Here is a 22,670-nt window from a genome sequence, read left to right as displayed (position 1 = left end):
GGGGGGGGCATATCAGTAGACATATTCCCGATCTACTATTCCAGCACAATGGAATCTTCTTAAGGGGAAACAGCGTACTAAAAGAAGTCAGACTTGTTTCTTCTGCATCTGTCCCACCTGACAAAGAAACAGTACAGGTGAATCTTTGTCAAGGAGCAGTGCATTCCAAAGCAAGTAAGACTTCTTCCCTCTGCTGAGCCCATCTTGTAGAATATTCCATTTGCATCTGGAAGGCCGGATTCCACTTGGCATTGACTAACTAAAACTAAACTGCAAAACTCAACTGAAACTTATAATAGTTTTATTTATTTTATTTTTTCGTAACATCACTAAACATTCCTGATCCACTATTCCATTACAATGGAATCTTCTTAAGGGAAAACAGAGTACTAAAAGAAGTCAGACTTGTTTATTCAGCTTCTGTACATTTGACAAAGAAACAGTACAAGAGAATCTTTGTTAAGGACAAGTGCATTCCAAAGCAAGTGTGACTCCTTCCCACTGCTGAGTCCATCAATTCTTTTTTTTTTTCTGACAGCAGTAAACTGCAAAACTCACGTCACTAAACATATTCCTGATCCACTATTCCAGCACAACGGAAACTTCTTGAGGGAACATTGTACTGAAAGAAGTCAAGACTTGTTTCTTCAGCTTCTGTACATTTGACAAAGAAACAGTACAAGTGAATCTTTGTCAAGGAACAGTGCATTCCAAAGCAAGTGTGCTTCTTCCCTCTGCTGAGTCCATCTATTCTTTTTTATTTCTTTTTTTTCTAACAGCAGTAAACTGCAAAACTCACGTCACTAAACATATTCCTGATCCACTATTCCAGCACAATGGAAACTTCTTGAGGGAACAGCGTGCTAAAAGAAGTCAGACTTGTTTCTTCAGCATCTGTACACTTGACAAAGAAACAGTACAAGTGAATCTTTGTCAAGGAACAGTGCATTCCAAAGCAAGTGTGCTTCTTCCCTCTGCTGAGTCCATCTATTTTTTTTTTCCTTTTTCTAACAGCAGTAAACAGCAACACTCACGTCAATAAACATATTCCTGATACACTATTCCAGCACAATGGAAACTTCTTGAGGGAACAGCGTACTAAAAGAAGTCAAACTTGTTTCTTCAGCATCTGTACACTTCACAAAAAAACAGTACAAGTGAATCTTTGTCAAGGAACAGTGCATTCCAAAGCAAGTGTGCTTCTTCCCTCTGCTGAGTCCATCTATTTTTTTTTTTCCTTTTTCTAACAGCAGTAAACTGCAACACTCACGTCAATAAACATATTACTGATACACTATTCCAGCACAATGGAAACTTCTTGAGGGAACAGCGTACTAAAAGAAGTCAAACTTGTTTCTTCAGCATCTGTACACTTGACAAAGAAACAGTACAAGTGAATCTTTGTCAAGGAACAGTGCATTCCAAAGCAAGTGTGACTTCTTCGCTCTGCTGAGTCCATCTATTCTTTTTTCTTTTTTTCTGACAGCAGTAAACTGCAAAACTCACGTCACTAAACATATTCCTGATACACTATTCCAGGACAATAGAAACTTCTTGAGGGAACAGCGTACTAAAAGAAGTCAAACTTGTTTCTTCAGCATCTGTACACTTCACAAAAAAACAGTACAAGTGAATCTTTGTCAAGGAACAGTGCATTCCAAAGCAAGTGTGACTTCTTCCCTCTGCTGAGTCCATCTTTTCTTTTTTCTTTTTTTTTCTTACAGCAGCAAACTGCAAAACTTTTCTTTTTTTCCAGCAGTAAACTGCAAAACTCAACTGGAACTTATACGAGGTTGCTGTTTTTTTTTTTTTTTTATGTTCTCGTCACGTCACTAAACATATTCCTGATTCACTATTCCAGGACAATGGAAACTTCTTGCGGGAACAGCGTACTAAAAGAAGTCAGACTTGTTTCTTCAGCTTCTGTACACTTGACAAAGAAAGAGTACAAGTGAATCTTTGTCAAGGAACAGTGCATTCCAAAGCAAGTGTGACTTCTTCCCTCTGCTGAGTCCATCTATTCTTTTTTTCCTTTTTTTCTGACAGCAGTAAACTGCAAAATTCACGTCACTAAACATATTCCTGATCAACTATTCCAGGTCAATGGAAACTTCGTGAGGGAACAGCGTACTAAAAGAAGTCAGACTTGTTTCTTCAGCATCTGTACACTTGACAAAGAAACAGTACAAGTGAATCTTTGTCAAGGAACAGTGCATTCTAAAGCAAGTGTGACGTCTTCCTTCTGCTGAGTCCATCTATTCTTTTTTTCCTTTTTTTCTGACAGCAGTAAACTGCAAAATTCACGTCACTAAACATATTCCTGATCCACTATTCCAGGACAATGGAAACTTCGTGAGGGAACAGCGTACTAAAAGAAGTCAGACTTGTTTCTTCAGCATCTGTACACTTGACAAAGAAACAGTACAAGTGAATCTTTGTCAAGGAACAGTGCATTCCAAAGCAAGTGTGACTTCTTCCCTCTGCTGAGTCCATCTTTTCTTTTCTTTTTTTTCTTATAGCAGCAAACTGCAAAACTTTTTTTTTTCCAGCAGTAAACTGCAAAACTCAACTGAAACTTATACGAGGTTGCTGCTTTTTTTTATGTTCGCGTCACGTCACTAAACATATTCCTGATTCACTATTCCCGCACAATGGAAACTTCTTGTGGGAACAGCGTACTAAAAGGAGTCAAGACTTGTTTCATCAGTATCTGTTCACTTGAAAAAGAAACAGTACAAGAGAATATTAGTTAAAGAACAGTGCATTCCAAAGCAAGTTTGACTTCTTCCCTCTGCTGAGTCCATCTTTTCTTTTTTTCTTTTTTTCTTAGAGCAGCAAACTGCAAAACTTTTCATTTTTTTCAACAGTAAACTGCAAAACTTAACTGAAACTCATACTAGGTTGCCTTATTTTTTATGTTCGCGTCACGTCACTAAACATTCTTGATTCACTATTCCAGCACAATGGAAACTTCTTGAGGGAACAGCGTGCTAAAAGAAGTCAGACTTGTTTCTTCAGCATCTGTCCACTTGACAAAGAAACAGTACAAGTGAATCTTTGTCAAGGAACAGTGCATTCCAAAGCAAGTGTGACTTCTTCCCTCTGCTGAGTCCATCTTTTCTTTTTTCTTTTTTTTTCTTACAGCAGCAAACTGCAAAACTTTTCTTTTTTCCAGCAGTAAACTGCAAACCTCAACTGAAACTTATACGAGGTTGCTGCTTTTTTTTTTTTTATGTTCGCGTCACGTCACTAAACATATTCCTGATTCACTATTCCCGCACAATGGAAACTTCTTGTGGGAACAGCGTACTAAAAAAAGTCAAACTTGTTTCTTCAGCATCTGTACACTTGACAAAGAAACAGTACAAGTGAATCTTTGTCAAGGAACAGTGCATTCCAAAGCAAGTGTGACGTCTTCCTTCTGCTGAGTCCATCTATTCTTTTTTTCCTTTTTTTTCTGACAGCAGTAAACTGCAAAACTCACGTCACTAAACATATTCCAGATCCACTATTCCAGCACAATGGAAACTTCTTGAGGGAACAGCGTACTGAAAGAAGTCAAGACTTGTTTCTTCAGCATCTGTACACTTGACAAAGAAACAGTACGAGTGAATCTTTGTCAAGGAACAGTGCATTCCAAAGCAAGTGTGACTTCTTCCCTCTGCTTCTGAGTCCATCTATTTTTTTCTTTTCTTTTTTTAACAGCAGTAAACTGCAAAACTCACATCACTAAACATATTCCTGATCCACTATTCCAGCACAACAGAAACTTCTTGAGGGAACAGCGTACTGAAAGAAGTCAGACTTGTTTCTTCAGCATCTGTACACTTGACAAAGAAACAGTACAAGTGAATCTTTGTCAAGGAACAGTGCATTCCAAAGCAAGTGTGACTTCTTCCCTCTGCTGCTGAGTCCATCTATTTTTTTCTTTTTCTGACAGCAGTAAACTGCAAAACTCACGTCACTAAACATATTCTTGATCCACTATTCCAACACAATGGAAACCTCTTGAGGGAACAGCTTACTATAAGAAGTCAGACTTGTTTCTTCAGCATATGTACACTTGACAAAGAAACTGTACAAGTGAATCTTTGCCAAGGACCAGTGCATTCTAAAGCAAGTGTGACTTCTTCCCTCTGCTGAGTCCATCTATTCTTTTTTTTTTTCTTTTTTTTTCTAACAGCAGTAAACTGCAACACTCACGTCAATAAACATATTCCTGATCCTCTATTCCAGCACAATGGAAACTTTTTGAGGGAACAGCGTACTAAAAGAAGTCAGACTTGTTTCTTCAGCTTCTGTACATTTGACAAAGAAACAGTACAAGTGAATCTTTGTCAAGGACCAGTGCATTCCAAAGCAAGTGTGACTCCTTCCCACTGCTGAGTCCATCTATTCTTTTTTTTTTTTCTTTTTTTCTGACAGCAGTAAACTGCAAAACTCACGTCACTAAACATATTCCTGATCCACTATTCCAGCACAACAGAAACTTCTTGAGGGAACAGCGTACTGAAAGAAGTCAGACTTGTTTCTTCTGCATCTGTACACTTGACAAAGAAACATTACAAGTGAATCTTTGTCAAGGAACAGTGCATTCCAAAGCAAGTGTGACTTCTTCCCTCTGCTGAGTCCATCTATTCTTTTTCTTTTTCTTTTTTTCCTGACAGCAGTAAACTGCAAAACTCAACTGAAACTTATACTGAAAATATTTTCCTACTACGCTTTTTTTTCTTTCTTTTTTTTTGTATGTTCACAGCATTAAACTGCAAAATTCAACTGAAACTTATACTAAAATTATTTTTCCATTATATATATATATATATATATATATATATATATATATATATATATATATATATATATATATATTTTCTTTTTGTATTTTTCTTTTTTATTTTTATTTTTTTTTCTTGTCACGTCACTAAACATATTCCTGATCCACTATTCCAGCACAATAGAAACTTCTCGAGGGAACAGCGTACTAAAAGAATTCAGTCTTGTTTCTTCAGCATCTGTACACTTGACAAAGAAACAGTACAAGTGAATCTTTGCCAAGGAGCAGTGCATTCCAAAACAAGTGTGACTTCTTCCCTCTGCTGAGTCCATCTATTCTTTTTTTGCTCTTTTTTTCTGACAGCAGTAAACTGCAAAACTCAACTGGAACTTATAATAAGGTTGTTTTTTTTTTCAGTAAACTGCAAAACTCAACTGAAAATTATACTAGGTTTTTTTTTTCTTTTTTTTTTTTTTGTCACATCACTAAACATATTTCTGATCCACTATTCCATTACAATGGAATCTTCTTAAGGGGAAACAGCGTACTAAAAGAAGTCAGACTTGTTTCTTTAGCATCTGTACACATGACAAACAAACAGTACAGGTGAATCTTTGTCAAGGAGCAGTGCATTCCAAAGCAAGTAAGACTTCTTCCCTCTGCTGAGACCATCTTGTAGAATATTCCATTTGCATCTGGAAGGCCGGATTCCACTTGGCCTTGACTAACTAAAACTAAACTGCAAAACTCAACTGAAACTTATAATAGTTTTATTTACTTTATTTTTTCGTCACATCACTAAACATTCCTGATCCACTATTCCATTACAATGGAATCTTCTTAAGGGGAAACAGAGTACTAAAAGAAGTCAGACTTGTTTCTTCAGCTTCTGTACATTTGACAAAGAAACAGTACAAGTGAATCTTTGTTAAGGACCAGTGCATTCCAAAGCAAGTGTGACTCCTTCCCACTGCTGAGTCCATCAATTCTTTTTTTTTTTTTCTTTTTTATCTGACAGCAGTAAACTGCAAAACTCACGTCACTAAACATATTCCTGATCCACTATTCCAGCACAACGGAAACTTATTGAGGGAACAGCGTACTGAAAGAAGTCAGACTTGTTTCTTCAGCTTCTGTACATTTGACAAAAAAACAGTACAAGTGAATCTTTGTCAAGGAACAGTGCATTCCATAGCAAGTGTGACTTCTTCCCTCTGCTGAGTCCATCTATTCTTTTATTTTTTTATTTTTTTTCTAACAGCAGTAAACTGCAACACTCACGTCACTAAACATATTCCTGATCCACTATTCCAGCACAATGGAAACTTCTTGAGGGAACAGCGTACTAAAAGAAGTCAAACTTGTTTCTTCAGCATCTGTACACTTGACAAAGAAACAGTACAAATGAATCTTTGTCAAGGAACAGTGAATTCCAAAGCAAGTGTGACTTCTCCCCTCTGCTGCTGAGTCCATCTATTTTTTTTTTTTCTAACGGCATTAAACTGCAAAACTCACGTCACTAAACATATTCCTGAACCACTATTCCAGCACAATGGAAACTTCTTTAGGGAACAGCGTACTAAAAGAAGACAGACTTGTTTCTTCAGCATCTGTACACTTGACAAAGAAACAGTACAAGTAAATCTTTGTCAAGGAACAGTGCATTCCAAAGCAAGTGTGCTTCTTCCCTCTGCTGAGTCCATCTATTCTTTTTTTTTTTTTTTTCTTTTTTTCTAACAGCAGTAAACTGCAACACTCACGTCACTAAACATATTCTTGATCCACTATTCCAGCACAATGGAAACTTCTTGAGGGAACAGCGTACTAAAAGAAGTCAGACTTCTTTCTTCTGCATCTGTTCACCTGACAAAGAAACAGTACAAGTGAATCTTTGTCAAGGAACAGTGCATTCCAAAGCAAGTGGGACTTCTTCCCTCTGCTGAGTCCATCCATTCTTTTTTTTTTTTTCTTTTTTTCTGACATCAGTAAACTGCAAAACTCACGTCACTAAACATATTCCTGATCCACTACTCCAGCACAATGGAAACTTCTTGAGGGAACAGCGTACTAAAAGAAGTCAGACTTGTTTCTTCTGCATCTGTACACTTGACAAAGAAACAGTAGTGAATCTTTATCAAGGAACAGTGCATTCCAAAACAAGTGAGACTTTTTCCCTCTGCTGAGTCCATCTAATCTTTTCTTTTTCTGACAGCAGTAAACCCCAAAACTCGAATGAAACATACTATTTTCTTTATACAACAGTAAACTGAAAAACTAAAGTGAAACTTATACTAGTTTTTTTTTTTTCCTACAACAGCAAATTGCAAATCACAACTGAAACTTATACTAGTTCTTTTCTATGTCACGTCACGAAACATATTCCTGATTCACTATTCCAGAACAATGGAAACTTCTTGAGGGATCAGCGTACTAAAAGAAGTCAGACTTGTTTATTCAGCTTCTGTACATTTGACAAAGAAACAGTACAGGTGAATCTTTGTCAAGGAACAGTGCATTCCAAAACAAGTGAGACTTCTTCCCTCTGCTGAGTCCATCTTGTAGAATGTTCCATTTGCATCTGGAAGGTCAGATTCCACTTGGCATTGACTAACTAAAACTAACCTTTTTCTAAAAACTCAACTGAAACTTATACTGAAAATATTTTCCTACTACATTTTTTTTTTTTTTTTTTTTTTGTATATTCACAGTACTAAACTGTAAAATTCAACTGAAACTTATACTAAAAATATTTTTCCATTATGTATATATATACCAGTTCTTTTCTATGTCACCTCACTAAACATATTCCTGATCCACTATTCCAGCACAATGGAATCTTCTTAAGGGGAAACAGCTTACTAAAAGAAGTCAGACTTGTTTCTTCTGCATCTGTCCACCTGACAAAGAAACAGTACAGGTGAATCTTTGTCAAGGAACAGTGCATTACAAAGCAAGTGTGACTTCTTCCCTCTGCTGAGTCCATCTTGTAGAATATTCCATTTGCATCTGGAAGGCCGGAATCCACCTGGCATTTACTAACGAAAACTAATCATTTTCTAAAAACTCAACTGAAACTGAAAATATTTTACCCCACTACGTTTTTTTTTTTTTTTTTTTTTTTTTTTTACAGCACTAAACTGCAAAAAAATCAACTGAAACTTATACCAAAAATATTTTTCCATTATATATCATATATATATTTTTTTTTGGATTTTCTTTTTGTATTTTTTTATTTTTTCAGTTTTTATTTTTTATATTTTTTTTTATTTTCAATTTTTTTTTTTTTTCACAGCACTAAACTGCAATGGTTTTCCCCTTATATAACGCGAACGCCTTAATAATAGTATTGATGGTCGTTCCTCTGATGATGTTCCCTTCTTGGTCCTCCCTTGTTGTACTGCCGATTCTCTTCCTTTCTGGGTCCTTGATTGTACTGCCGATGCTCTTCCTTTCTGGGTCCTTGATTGTACTGCCGATGCTCTTCCTTTCTGGGTCCTTGATTGTACTGCCGATGTTCCCATCGATTGTACTGCCGTTGTTGGTTCCACTGCCCTGGCTGATGCCTTGGTGGCTCCTGGTGATACCACTGGCCACCATGCCTTTCCCATTGATCATTTTCCTTCTGATGGCGTAGCTCTTCATCATAATCTCTTCGGTTGCTTTCGTTCGCCAGAATCAGTTTAGCATTAACCACCTTTTTGTACTTCTCCTCGAATGCTTACTGTAGGAATTCGGGTTTGTCCCGATGTCTGCTGAGTCCATCTATTCTTTTTTTTTTTTTTTCTAACAGCAGTAAACTGCAAAACTCACCTCACTAAACATATTCCTGATCCACTATTCTAGCACAATGGAATCTTCTTAAGGGGAAACAGCTTACTAAAAGAAGTCAGACTTGTTTCTTCTGCATCTGTCCACCTGACAAAGAAACAGTACAGGTGAATCTTTGTCAAGGAACAGTGCATTCCAAAGCAAGTGTGACTTCTTCCCTCTGCTGAGTCCATCTTGTAGAATATTCCATTTGCATCTGGAAGGCCGGAATCCACCTGGCATTTACTAACGAAAACTAATCATTTTCTAAAAACTCAACTGAAACTGAAAATATTTTACCCCACTACGTTTTTTTTTTTTTTTTTTTTTTTTTTTTTTTTTTTTTTTTTTTTTTAGCACTAAACTGCAAAAAAATCAACTGAAACTTATACCAAAAATATTTTTCCATTATATATCATATATATATATATATATTTTTTTGGATTTTCTTTTTGTATTTTTTTATTTTTTCAGTTTTTATTTTTTATATTTTTTTTTATTTTCAATTTTTTTTTTTTCACAGCACTAAACTGCAATGGTTTTCCCCTTATATAACACGAACGCCTTAATAATAGTATTGATGGTCGTTCCTCTGATGATGTTCCCTTCTTGGTCCTCCCTTGTTGTACTGCCGATTCTCTTCCTTTCTGGGTCCTTGATTGTACTGCCGATGCTCTTCCTTTCTGGGTCCTTGATTGTACTGCCGATGCTCTTCCTTTCTGGGTCCTTGATTGTACTGCCGATGTTCCCATCGATTGTACTGCCGTTGTTGGTTCCACTGCCCTGGCTGATGCCTTGGTGGCTCCTGGTGATACCACTGGCCACCATGCCTTTCCCATTGATCATTTTCCTTCTGATGGCGTAGCTCTTCATCATAATCTCTTCGGTTGCTTTCGTTCGCCAGAATCAGTTTAGCATAAACCACCTTTTTGTACTTCTCCTCGAATGCTTACTGTAGGAATTCGGGTTTGTCCCGATGTCTGCTGAGTCCATCTATTCTTTTTTTTTTTTTCTAACAGCAGTAAACTGCAAAACTCACCTCACTAAACATATTCCTGATCCACTATTCCAGCACAATGGAATCTTCTTGAGGGAAGAGCGTACTGAAAAAAGTCAGACTTGTTTCTTCAGCATCTGTACACTTGACAAAGAAACAGTACAAGTGAATCTTTGTCAAGGAACAGTGCATTCCAAAGCAAGTGTGACTTCTTCCCTCTGCTGAGTCCATCTTTCCTTTTTTTTTTCTAACAGCAGCAAACTGCAAAACTCGAATGGAACTTATACTAGATTTTTTTCCCAGCAGCAAACTGCAAAACTCTACTGAAACTTATACTATTTTTTTTTTCTGTCACATCACTAAACATATTCCTGATCCACTATTCTAGCACAATGGAAATCTTCTTAAGGGGAAACAGCGTACTAGAAGAAGTCAGACTTGTTTCTTCTGCATCTGTACACTTGACAAAGAAACAGTACAAGTGAATCTTTGTCAAGGAACAGTGCATTCCAAAACAAGTGAGACTTCGCTGAGTCCATCTTGTAGAATATTCTATTTGCATCTGGAAGGCCGGATTCCACTTGGCATTGACTAACTAAAACTAACCTTTTACTAAAAACTCAACTGAAACTCATGCTGAAAATATTTTCCTACTACTTTTTTTTTTTTTTTTTTTTGTATGTTCACAGCACTAAACTGCAAAATTCAACTGAAACTTATACTAAAAATATTTTTCCATTATGTATATATATACCAGTTCTTTTCTATGTCACATCACTAAACATATTCCTGATCCACTATTCCAGCACAATGGAATCTTCTTAAGGGGAAACAGCGTACTAAAAGAAGTCAGACTTGTTTCTTCAGCATCTGTCCACCTGACAAAGAAACAGTACAGGTGAATCTTTGTCAAGGAACAGTGCATTCCAAAGCAAGTGTGACTTCTTCCCTCTGCTGAGTCCATCTTGTAGAATATTCCATTTGCATCTGGAAGGCCGGAATCCACTTGGCATTTACTAACTAAAACTAATAATTTTCTAAAAACTCAACTGAAACCTATACTGAAAATATTTTTCCCACTATTTTTTTTTTTTTTTTTTTTTTTTTTTATGTTCACAGCACTAAATTGCAAAAATCAACTGAAACTTATACTAAAAATATTTTTCCATTATATATTATATATATATTTTTTTTTTTTTTTGGATTTTCTTTTTGTATTTTTTTTTTTAGTTTTTCAGTTTTTATTTTTTATATTTTTTTTATTTTCAATTTTCTTTGTTCACAGCACTAAACTGCAATGGTTTTCCCCTTATATAACGCGAACGCCTTCCCATTGATCATTTTCCTTCTGATGGCGTAGCTCTTCATCATAATCTCTTCGGTTGCTTTCGTTCGCCAGAATCAGTTCAGCATTAACCTCCTTTTTGTACTTCTCCTCGAATGCTTCCTGTAGGAATTCGGGTTTGTCCCGATGTCTGCTGAGTCCATCTATTCTTTTTTTTTTTTCTAGCAGCAGTAAACTGCAAAACTCACCTCATTAAACATATTCCTGATCCACTATTCCAGCACAATGGAATCTTCTTGAGGGAAGAGCGTACTAAATAAAGTCAGACTTGTTTCTTCAGCATCTGTACACTTGACAAAGAAACAGTACAAGTGAATCTTTGTCAAGGAACAGTGCATTCCAAAGCAAGTGTGACTTCTTCCCTCTGCTGAGTCTATCTTTCCTTTTTTTTTTCTAACAGCAGCAAACTGCAAAACTCGAATAAAACTTATACTAGTTTTTTTCCCCAGCAGCAAACTGCAAAACTCTACTGAAACTTATACTATCTTTTTTTCTGTCACATCACTAAACATATTCCTGATCCACTATTCTAGCACAATGGAAATCTTCTTAAGGGGAAACAGCGTACTAAAAGAAGTCAGACTTGTTTCTTCTGCATCTGTACACTTGACAAAGAAACAGTACAAGTGAATCTTTGTCAAGGAACAGTGCATTCCAAAACAAGTGAGACTTTTTCCCTCTGCTGAGTCCATCTTGTAGAATATTCCATTTGCATCTGGAAGGCCGGATTCCACTTGGCACTGACTAACTAAAACTAACCTTTCTCTAAAAACTCAACTGAAACTTACACTGAAAATATTTTCCTACTACGTTGTTTTTTTTTTTTTTTTTTTTTTCCACAGCACTAAACTGCAAAATTCAACTGAAACTTATACTAAAAATATTTTTCCATTATGTATATATATATACCAGTTCTTTTCTATGTCACCTCACTAAACATATTCCTGATCCACTATTCTAGCACAATGGAATCTTCTTAAGGGGAAACAGCTTACTAAAAGAAGTCAGACTTGTTTCTTCTGCATCTGTCCACCTGACAAAGAAACAGTACAGGTGAATCTTTGTCAAGGAACAGTGCATTCCAAAGCAAGTGTGACTTCTTCCCTCTGCTGAGTCCATCTTGTAGAATATTCCATTTGCATCTGGAAGGCCGGAATCCACCTGGCATTTACTAACGAAAACTAATCATTTTCTAAAAACTCAACTGAAACTGAAAATATTTTACCCCACTACGTTTTTTTTTTTTTTTTTTTTTTTTTTTTTTTTTTTTTTTTTTTTTTTTTTTTTTTTTTTTAGCACTAAACTGCAAAAAAATCAACTGAAACTTATACCAAAAATATTTTTCCATTATATATCATATATATATTTTTTTTTGGATTTTCTTTTTGTATTTTTTTATTTTTTCAGTTTTTATTTTTTATATTTTTTTTTATTTTCAATTTTTTTTTTTTCACAGCACTAAACTGCAATGGTTTTCCCCTTATATAACGCGAACGCCTTAATAATAGTATTGATGGTCGTTCCTCTGATGATGTTCCCTTCTTGGTCCTCCCTTGTTGTACTGCCGATTCTCTTCCTTTCTGGGTCCTTGATTGTACTGCCGATGCTCTTCCTTTCTGGGTCCTTGATTGTACTGCCGATGCTCTTCCTTTCTGGGTCCTTGATTGTACTGCCGATGTTCCCATCGATTGTACTGCCGTTGTTGGTTCCACTGCCCTGGCTGATGCCTTGGTGGCTCCTGGTGATACCACTGGCCACCATGCCTTTCCCATTGATCATTTTCCTTCTGATGGCGTAGCTCTTCATCATAATCTCTTCGGTTGCTTTCGTTCGCCAGAATCAGTTTAGCATAAACCACCTTTTTGTACTTCTCCTCGAATGCTTACTGTAGGAATTCGGGTTTGTCCCGATGTCTGCTGAGTCCATCTATTCTTTTTTTTTTTCTAACAGCAGTAAACTGCAAAACTCACCTCACTAAACATATTCCTGATCCACTATTCTAGCACAATGGAATCTTCTTAAGGGGAAACAGCTTACTAAAAGAAGTCAGACTTGTTTCTTCTGCATCTGTCCACCTGACAAAGAAACAGTACAGGTGAATCTTTGTCAAGGAACAGTGCATTCCAAAGCAAGTGTGACTTCTTCCCTCTGCTGAGTCCATCTTGTAGAATATTCCATTTGCATCTGGAAGGCCGGAATCCACCTGGCATTTACTAACGAAAACTAATCATTTTCTAAAAACTCAACTGAAACTGAAAATATTTTACCCCACTACGTTTTTTTTTTTTTTTTTTTTTTTTTTACAGCACTAAACTGCAAAAAAATCAACTGAAACTTATACCAAAAATATTTTTCCATTATATATCATATATATATTTTTTTTTGGATTTTCTTTTTGTATTTTTTTATTTTTTCAGTTTTTATTTTTTATATTTTTTTTTTATTTTCAATTTTTTTTTTTTTCACAGCACTAAACTGCAATGGTTTTCCCCTTATATAACGCGAACGCCTTAATAATAGTATTGATGGTCGTTCCTCTGATGATGTTCCCTTCTTGGTCCTCCCTTGTTGTACTGCCGATTCTCTTCCTTTCTGGGTCCTTGATTGTACTGCCGATGCTCTTCCTTTCTGGGTCCTTGATTGTACTGCCGATGCTCTTCCTTTCTGGGTCCTTGATTGTACTGCCGATGTTCCCATCGATTGTACTGCCGTTGTTGGTTCCACTGCCCTGGCTGATGCCTTGGTGGCTCCTGGTGATACCACTGGCCACCATGCCTTTCCCATTGATCATTTTCCTTCTGATGGCGTAGCTCTTCATCATAATCTCTTCGGTTGCTTTCGTTCGCCAGAATCAGTTTAGCATTAACCACCTTTTTGTACTTCTCCTCGAATGCTTACTGTAGGAATTCGGGTTTGTCCCGATGTCTGCTGAGTCCATCTATTCTTTTTTTTTTTTTCTAACAGCAGTAAACTGCAAAACTCACCTCACTAAACATATTCCTGATCCACTATTCCAGCACAATGGAATCTTCTTGAGGGAAGAGCGTACTGAAAAAAGTCAGACTTGTTTCTTCAGCATCTGTACACTTGACAAAGAAACAGTACAAGTGAATCTTTGTCAAGGAACAGTGCATTCCAAAGCAAGTGTGACTTCTTCCCTCTGCTGAGTCCATCTTTCCTTTTTTTTTTCTAACAGCAGCAAACTGCAAAACTCGAATGGAACTTATACTAGATTTTTTTCCCAGCAGCAAACTGCAAAACTCTACTGAAACTTATACTATTTTTTTTTTCTGTCACATCACTAAACATATTCCTGATCCACTATTCTAGCACAATGGAAATCTTCTTAAGGGGAAACAGCGTACTAGAAGAAGTCAGACTTGTTTCTTCTGCATCTGTACACTTGACAAAGAAACAGTACAAGTGAATCTTTGTCAAGGAACAGTGCATTCCAAAACAAGTGAGACTTCGCTGAGTCCATCTTGTAGAATATTCTATTTGCATCTGGAAGGCCGGATTCCACTTGGCATTGACTAACTAAAACTAACCTTTTACTAAAAACTCAACTGAAACTCATGCTGAAAATATTTTCCTACTACTTTTTTTTTTTTTTTGTATGTTCACAGCACTAAACTGCAAAATTCAACTGAAACTTATACTAAAAATATTTTTCCATTATGTATATATATACCAGTTCTTTTCTATGTCACATCACTAAACATATTCCTGATCCACTATTCCAGCACAATGGAATCTTCTTAAGGGGAAACAGCGTACTAAAAGAAGTCAGACTTGTTTCTTCAGCATCTGTCCACCTGACAAAGAAACAGTACAGGTGAATCTTTGTCAAGGAACAGTGCATTCCAAAGCAAGTGTGACTTCTTCCCTCTGCTGAGTCCATCTTGTAGAATATTCCATTTGCATCTGGAAGGCCGGAATCCACTTGGCATTTACTAACTAAAACTAATAATTTTCTAAAAACTCAACTGAAACCTATACTGAAAATATTTTTCCCACTATTTTTTTTTTTTTTTTTTTTTTTATGTTCACAGCACTAAATTGCAAAAATCAACTGAAACTTATACTAAAAATATTTTTCCATTATATATTATATATATATTTTTTTTTTTTTTGGATTTTCTTTTTGTATTTTTTTTTTAGTTTTTCAGTTTTTATTTTTTATATTTTTTTTATTTTCAATTTTCTTTGTTCACAGCACTAAACTGCAATGGTTTTCCCCTTATATAATGCAAACGCCTTCCCATTGATCATTTTCCTTCTGATGGCGTAGCTCTTCATCATAATCTCTTCGGTTGCTTTCGTTCGCCAGAATCAGTTCAGCATTAACCTCCTTTTTGTACTTCTCCTCGAATGCTTCCTGTAGGAATTCGGGTTTGTCCCGATGTCTGCTGAGTCCATCTATTCTTTTTTTTTTCTAGCAGCAGTAAACTGCAAAACTCACCTCACTAAACATATTCCTGATCCACTATTCCAGCACAATGGAATCTTCTTGAGGGAAGAGCGTACTAAATAAAGTCAGACTTGTTTCTTCAGCATCTGTACACTTGACAAAGAAACAGTACAAGTGAATCTTTGTCAAGGAACAGTGCATTCCAAAGCAAGTGTGACTTCTTCCCTCTGCTGAGTCTATCTTTCCTTTTTTTTTCTAACAGCAGCAAACTGCAAAACTCGAATAAAACTTATACTAGTTTTTTTCCCCAGCAGCAAACTGCAAAACTCTACTGAAACTTATACTATCTTTTTTTTCTGTCACATCACTAAACATATTCCTGATCCACTATTCTAGCACAATGGAAATCTTCTTAAGGGGAAACAGCGTACTAAAAGAAGTCAGACTTGTTTCTTCTGCATCTGTACACTTGACAAAGAAACAGTACAAGTGAATCTTTGTCAAGGAACAGTGCATTCCAAAACAAGTGAGACTTTTTCCCTCTGCTGAGTCCATCTTGTAGAATATTCCATTTGCATCTGGAAGGCCGGATTCCACTTGGCACTGACTAACTAAAACTAACCTTTCTCTAAAAACTCAACTGAAACTTACACTGAAAATATTTTCCTACTACGTTGTTTTTTTTTTTTTTTTTTTTTTCCACAGCACTAAACTGCAAAATTCAACTGAAACTTATACTAAAAATATTTTTCCATTATGTATATATATATACCAGTTCTTTTCTATATCACCTCACTAAACATATTCCTGATCCACTATTCTAGCACAATGGAATCTTCTTAAGGGGAAACAGCTTACTAAAAGAAGTCAGACTTGTTTCTTCTGCATCTGTCCACCTGACAAAGAAACAGTACAGGTGAATCTTTGTCAAGGAACAGTGCATTCCAAAGCAAGTGTGACCTCTTCCCTCTGCTGAGTCCATCTTGTAGAATATTCCATTTGCATCTGGAAGGCCGGAATCCACCTGGCATTTACTAACGAAAACTAATCATTTTCTAAAAACTCAACTGAAACTGAAAATATTTTACCCCACTACGTTTTTTTTTTTTTTTTTTTTTTTTTTTTTTTACAGCACTAAACTGCAAAAAAATCAACTGAAACTTATACCAAAAATATTTTTCCATTATATATCATATATATATATATATTTTTTTTTGGATTTTCTTTTTGTATTTTTTTATTTTTTCAGTTTTTATTTTCTATATTTTTTTTTATTTTCAATTTTTTTTTTTCACAGCACTAAACTGCAATGGTTTTCCCCTTATATAACGCGAACGCCTTAATAATAGTATTGATGGTCGTTCCTCTGATGATGTTCCCTTCTTGGTCCTCCCTTGTTGTACTGCCGATTCTCTTCCTTTCTGGGTCCTTGATTGTACTGCCGATGCTCTTCCTTTCTGGGTCCTTGATTGTACTGCCGATGCTCTTCCTTTCTGGGTCCTTGATTGTACTGCCGATGTTCCCATCGATTGTACTGCCGTTGTTGGTTCCACTGCCCTGGCTGATGCCTTGGTGGCTCCTGGTGATACCACTGGCCACCATGCCTTTCCCATTGATCATTTTCCTTCTGATGGCGTAGCTCTTCATCATAATCTCTTCGGTTGCTTTCGTCCGCCAGAATCAATTTAGCATTAACCACCTTTTTGTACTTTTTCTCGAATGCTTCCTGTAGGAATTCGGGTTTGTCCCGATGTCTGTCTGGGTGGAACATCATGGACAAGGCCCTGAAGGATTTTATGATTTCTGCCTTTGTGGCTGTCTGTTCCAAACCCAGAACCTCATAGTGACCCTTGTTTTCCCACTGCTTCTGTAGTGCTTTAGTATCGTCTATGATTTTTAAGAAATTCTCAGATTTCTTTAGTTTCACTGCTTCGAAGTCCTTCAGGGCAGCGTCGAAAATGCCAAGTTTAATGAGGTGCCTTCCTCGTAACATGAACGCTTTCCACCCTTTAAGACCTTTCTCTATAGCCTTGGAACAGTCTAATACAATATCCATATCATGAGGCGTCTCAGTGGCTGTGTTCGCTTCAGCACGAAGGAAATGGAGAAGAGCTGTTTCTTCTTCGTTGTCCGTCTTCATGGTCAAGGCCTTGGTGAAAATATTTAACGCCTCTTTGGGCGTGTTACTCATCTGCGCAAATAATCCAGCCATCAATAATCTTCGCCTCTCATGTTCATCCTTATTCTCAGTGTTACGAATTTCTGGCTTAGCTTTCAGTTTCTCCTTTTCTATCTTCAATTCGTTAACTTCACTTTTCAATTTATTTAGTTGCTCTGTTTTCTTACTCTGCGCCCTCTTCAGTTCTTCATTTTCAGTTTTAAACTCTTCCACAATCTTTTTCTCTTGCAGTATCTCAAGGTCTTTTATTTTGCACACAAATTCCAGTTTTTCATAGTCACGCACCAAATCAGCTTTCTGTTCGTCCTTTTCGTTCTTCAGTTCTTCAACTTCCCGTTTCAAATTATTAACTTGTTCCGTTTCCTCACTCAATGCTTTCTTGCTTTGCTCGTTTTCTTGTTTGAGAATTTCTGACTTAGCTTTCAGTTTCTCCTTTTCTATCTTCAATTCGTTAACTTCACTTTTTAATTTATTTAGTTGCTCTGTTTTCTTAGTCTGCGCCCTCTTCAGTTCTTCATTTTCAGTTTTAAACTCTTCCACAATCTTTTTCTCTTGCAGTATATCAAGGTCTTTTATTTTGCACTCAAATTCCAGTTTTTCATAGTCACGCACCAAATCAGCTTTCTGCTCGTCCTTTCCGTTCTTCAGTTCTTCAACTTCCCGTTTCAAATGATTAACTTGTTCCGTTTCCTCACTCAGTGATTTCTTGATTTGCTCATTTTCCTGTTTGAGAATTTTCACCGAATTTTCATGTTCCTTCATTTTAAGGTCTGTTCCGACCCATTCAGATACCATTTTCTTCTTTTCATCCTTCAATTCATCAACATCACTTTTCAATTTGTTTATTTGTTCCGTTTTCTCATTTTCATTTTTCTTAATTTCTTCATTCTTTACTTTAAGAATTTCTAACAAAGTTTCCAGTTCTTTCATTCGAAGTTCTTTTTCGACGCATTCAGCTTCCAGTTTCTGGTATTCAGATGCCTTCTCAAATGTCATCTTTTCTTGAGTCTCTTTCGCTCTATTCTGTTCATCTACAATACTTTTCAGTTCATTTAGTTGCCCATGTAACTTCTTATTTTCATCCTCAAAATTTTGCAAGAAAGTAGTCCGATCTTCGTCTTCCATTTTGTGTTCCAATAGATCGCATCCATTTTCCATTTCTGGAACATCTTCTTCAAGAGAGTTGTTGTCCACATCGTTTCCAGCCATCCTCCTTCGAGCTAGCATAATTCCGCCGAAAATGACGGAAGCAGCAGCTACTATGCCGATGTAAAAGTTCTGGTTTCCATTCGAAACGACTTCCTTCATTTCTCCCAAGTCAAATTCGGAGAGAAGCTTGCCAACGAACCACGTTGATTTCAATTCATCTTTGAATCTTAAAGCTTCTCTCTCCATCTGGTGCAATCCCAGTTCACACCGATGTAGTTCATCGCGGGCTTTCCACCAGCCCCCTATCCAAGGACAGCGCTGCAGCCACCTGCCGAGGAATCCATCCTGAGAGGCGACTGCCCGGCAATCTTCAAAGCGCGGCGCCTCTGGGAGTAGCCATGAAAACCATTTGAAGATCCACGACTCCTGGAGAGTTCGCAGCTGTCCCTGAAGTTGTACCGTCATGTCCTCGCATGCAAGATTCTGCTCCAGAAGGGCCGAACCTGCCTGTTGAGGCCAGTTGAATCTTCCTGTAAGATTTTTGATGATATCCATCCACATTCCGCTCACTTTGTTTGCTTTGAAAATCATATTCAATGATGCAGACCCTGAGCGTGTATTAGCTATATTTTCAAGAAAGCGTTCTTGGCACTAAACGATCCCGCTGGAGACTTCAGAATTCCTGAATCATCAACTCCATCGATAGATTTCCCGGATATTTTTCTCTTCTTCGTTCAGACGACGGTGTTAACTTAATAATAATAATAACAATAATTAATGATAATAATAACCATTATTTATAATAATAATAATAATAATAATAATAAATAATAATAATAATAATAAAAATCTTTAATGCAATTTAAGAGCCCGGAGCCCTCCGAAGACTTCCAGATTCCTGGAAACATTTTGGAATCACCAAAGCCATCCACAAATTTCCCTGACAATTCTCTCTCCATTCAGCAGAGGATGTTACCATCATCATCATCATCATCATCATAATGATAATAATATTATTATTATTATTATTATTATTAGTAGTAGTAGTAGTAGTAGGAGTAGTAGTAGTAGTAGTAGTAGTAGTAGTAGTAGTAGTAGTAGTAGTAGTAGTAGTAGTTATTATAATAATTAAAATAAATACCTAATAATGACAATAATAATAATAATAATAATCTTTAATGCAATATAGGTAAAATGTAAGGTTTCGAAATTAATTTCTCTATCGAAAATAATTATATATTTACAAATTTCTTTTGAATATCGTCATCCATTTTTAAAGCCATATATATATATATATATATATATATATATATATATATATATATATATATATATATATATATATATATATATACATATACATATATATATACATATATATACAGACATATATATATATATATAGACATATATATGTATATATATAGACATATATATATATATATAGACATATATATGTATATATATAGACATATATATATATATATATATATATATATATATATATATATATATATATATATATATATATGCAAAAGAACCACAGGGAAAATGAAAATCGGAAATATAAGAATAAGGCCTGACAAGTTTCGTGTTACTTCTTCAGAAGTATATCATATATATATATATATATATATATATATATATATATATATATATATATATATATATATATATATATATATATATATATATATGATTTTCATTGAAGGCGATAGTCTTGGTGGCGTCAATGTTTCCTGCAGGAATCTTCATATATATATATATATATATATATATATATATATATATATATATATATATATATATATATATATATATATATATATATATATATATATGTGTGTGTGTGTGTGTGTGTGTGTGTGAGTGTATATATATATATATATATATATATATATATATATATATATATATATATATATATATATATATATGTATATATATATATGTGTGTGTATATATATATATATATATATATATATATATATATATATATATATAATGTGTGTGTATATATATATATATATATATATATATATATATATATATATATATATATATATATATATATATATATATATATTTCCTCAGGTTCTTCAAGTTTTAAGATGTAATCCTTTGGTTATTTATTTTCTTCATACTGTATTCACTACAGCACTGTTTCGACAAAACTTTGTCTTTATGAAGTGATTCCTTTTATGCATCAGCTTCTACAAATGGATGAGGACCATGAAGCGTGAAGTAGGTGATGATTAATGATGTATTGAGGTAAAAGCTCGATATAAACAACGGGCGAAATCTAACCGAGGCCCTTTGCGTCAATAGGCGTAGGAGGAGATGATGATGAATATGCGAACTAGCCATACCGCCGGTATACTCTAAAATTGGCACCAAATTGTGGAATAAGCTAACTTAAATTCATCATACTATTTACGGCCATTCACTTAAAGAATACTGTGCAGGAAATCAAATACAAGTATGATCATGAAGTCAAGAGCAAAATAACTTATGGTTTTCAAAGTCAATTGCTGCCCTGCATTCGATTTGGATATCACCGTATCACGAGATACTCATGGCCAATTTTTTTCCATGTTTAAATTGTGTCAATTGAAAGAACATTATTTATTTCCCTATTTCGTTTCCTAACTGGGCTATTTTCCCTGTTGGAGCCATTGGGCTCATAGCATCATGCTTTTCTAGCTCGGGCGGTAGCTTAGCAAAAAATAATAATGAAAATGAACATGATGGTGCCAATGACCATTACGTAAAAAAAATCCTTTGCAATGGTGCCAAATGAAAGTTATTTATATTATAAACCATAACAAATACACATTCATGCATATTAAGGAGTAATAGAATATCCTCGTTTGATATGAGAGAAATGAGGAAAATGTCAAATGTGTAGGTGATATTGCACAATAAATATATATAATATATGAAATAACGTTAGCGGTAGTTGGAACTTTTAAATTCCGCGGTGCAACTGACCCCGCCCACTTCTTCAAAGTTCCAAAATCTTTTGAGTTGTATCGCTTTTTAATCGTTATTGGGATGGTAATGGATGAACACCCAAATATGGGTGAAATTAATTGTAAAAAAACTGTACAGCAATATATGTAAATGATGAAATGGGAGGTCTATCGAAAATATAATAATAATTTTGGGTGGGAATCGGCCTCTGTGTTGTTTACATGCAAATGGCGAAGATAGCGTCGAACGAGAACTTTTATGTCTTTTACCTCTAATTGTGACGAACCGAAGACTTCTTTTAGCTTACACTCCACGATCTTTAGTAATCCAGGTAGTGTCAATTTTGTCTGTGAGTTAAAATAATCCTTAGAAATTAGTTTAATTTAATAATGAAATATGTGTGGGAATGGCAACCACATATTCAAATGGCCAGAAACTATTGCTGTTTGACTGGGTTCTAATTAATGTTTATTTACGTCGTTTATGACAAATTGATGACATGTCACTATATGATGAGGTCTTGGCTTTGAAGGTCATTGTAGTTTACGTTTGATTACATGTTTATATTATATGAGAATAGACATCAGCATAAGTTTCAAGGTCAAGAGTCCTGGACTCTTGTTGTCTGTTGGATGATGATTTCGTACTTGCATGATTTTCAGTTGCCACTCGATTATTTGTTGTGAGAAAGACTGTTGGTATAAATGAGGTTGTTTGTTTACTTTTAGCTAGGTTAGGAGATAGTAAATGTTTCTGAGTGAATGCTTTTTTTATTTGACTGCTGTCAGAGGAGGTTGTGTGTGAATGCTGGATTTACCTTATTTAATTGATTTTACCAGCGCGGAAGTTATAATATATTTCAACAGCCGTAATTCCTCCTTGGTGAGACTAACTCCTTTGGAGACTAAATTTTTTAGAAAGTGGATCCATTGTTGTTGACCTGGCCTGTATTACGATTATGTTTGGACTGCTCTTTTTGAACTGCAAACCCGTCGATGACCTGGCCTGTTTATTGAGATTTCGATCGATGATTAT

General features: G+C 35.5%; 1 protein-coding gene across 1 annotated transcript; it reads right to left on the bottom strand.

The window, feature by feature from the left end:
- Window positions 1-16,673: 16,673 nt before the first annotated feature.
- On the bottom strand, window positions 16,674-19,223 carry LOC137644743 (uncharacterized). Its single transcript, XM_068377640.1, has one exon. It carries the CDS (start codon window positions 19,221-19,223, stop codon window positions 16,674-16,676), a length of 2,550 nt encoding a protein of 849 aa, XP_068233741.1.
- Window positions 19,224-22,670: the final 3,447 nt, after the last annotated feature.

The sequence above is a fragment of the Palaemon carinicauda genome, chromosome 8 (genome assembly GCF_036898095.1).
Source record: "Palaemon carinicauda isolate YSFRI2023 chromosome 8, ASM3689809v2, whole genome shotgun sequence".
Taxonomy (NCBI): domain Eukaryota; kingdom Metazoa; phylum Arthropoda; class Malacostraca; order Decapoda; family Palaemonidae; genus Palaemon; species Palaemon carinicauda.
The sequence above is the reverse complement of the archived record's forward strand: the minus strand, read 5'-3'. Positions and strand labels throughout refer to the sequence as shown.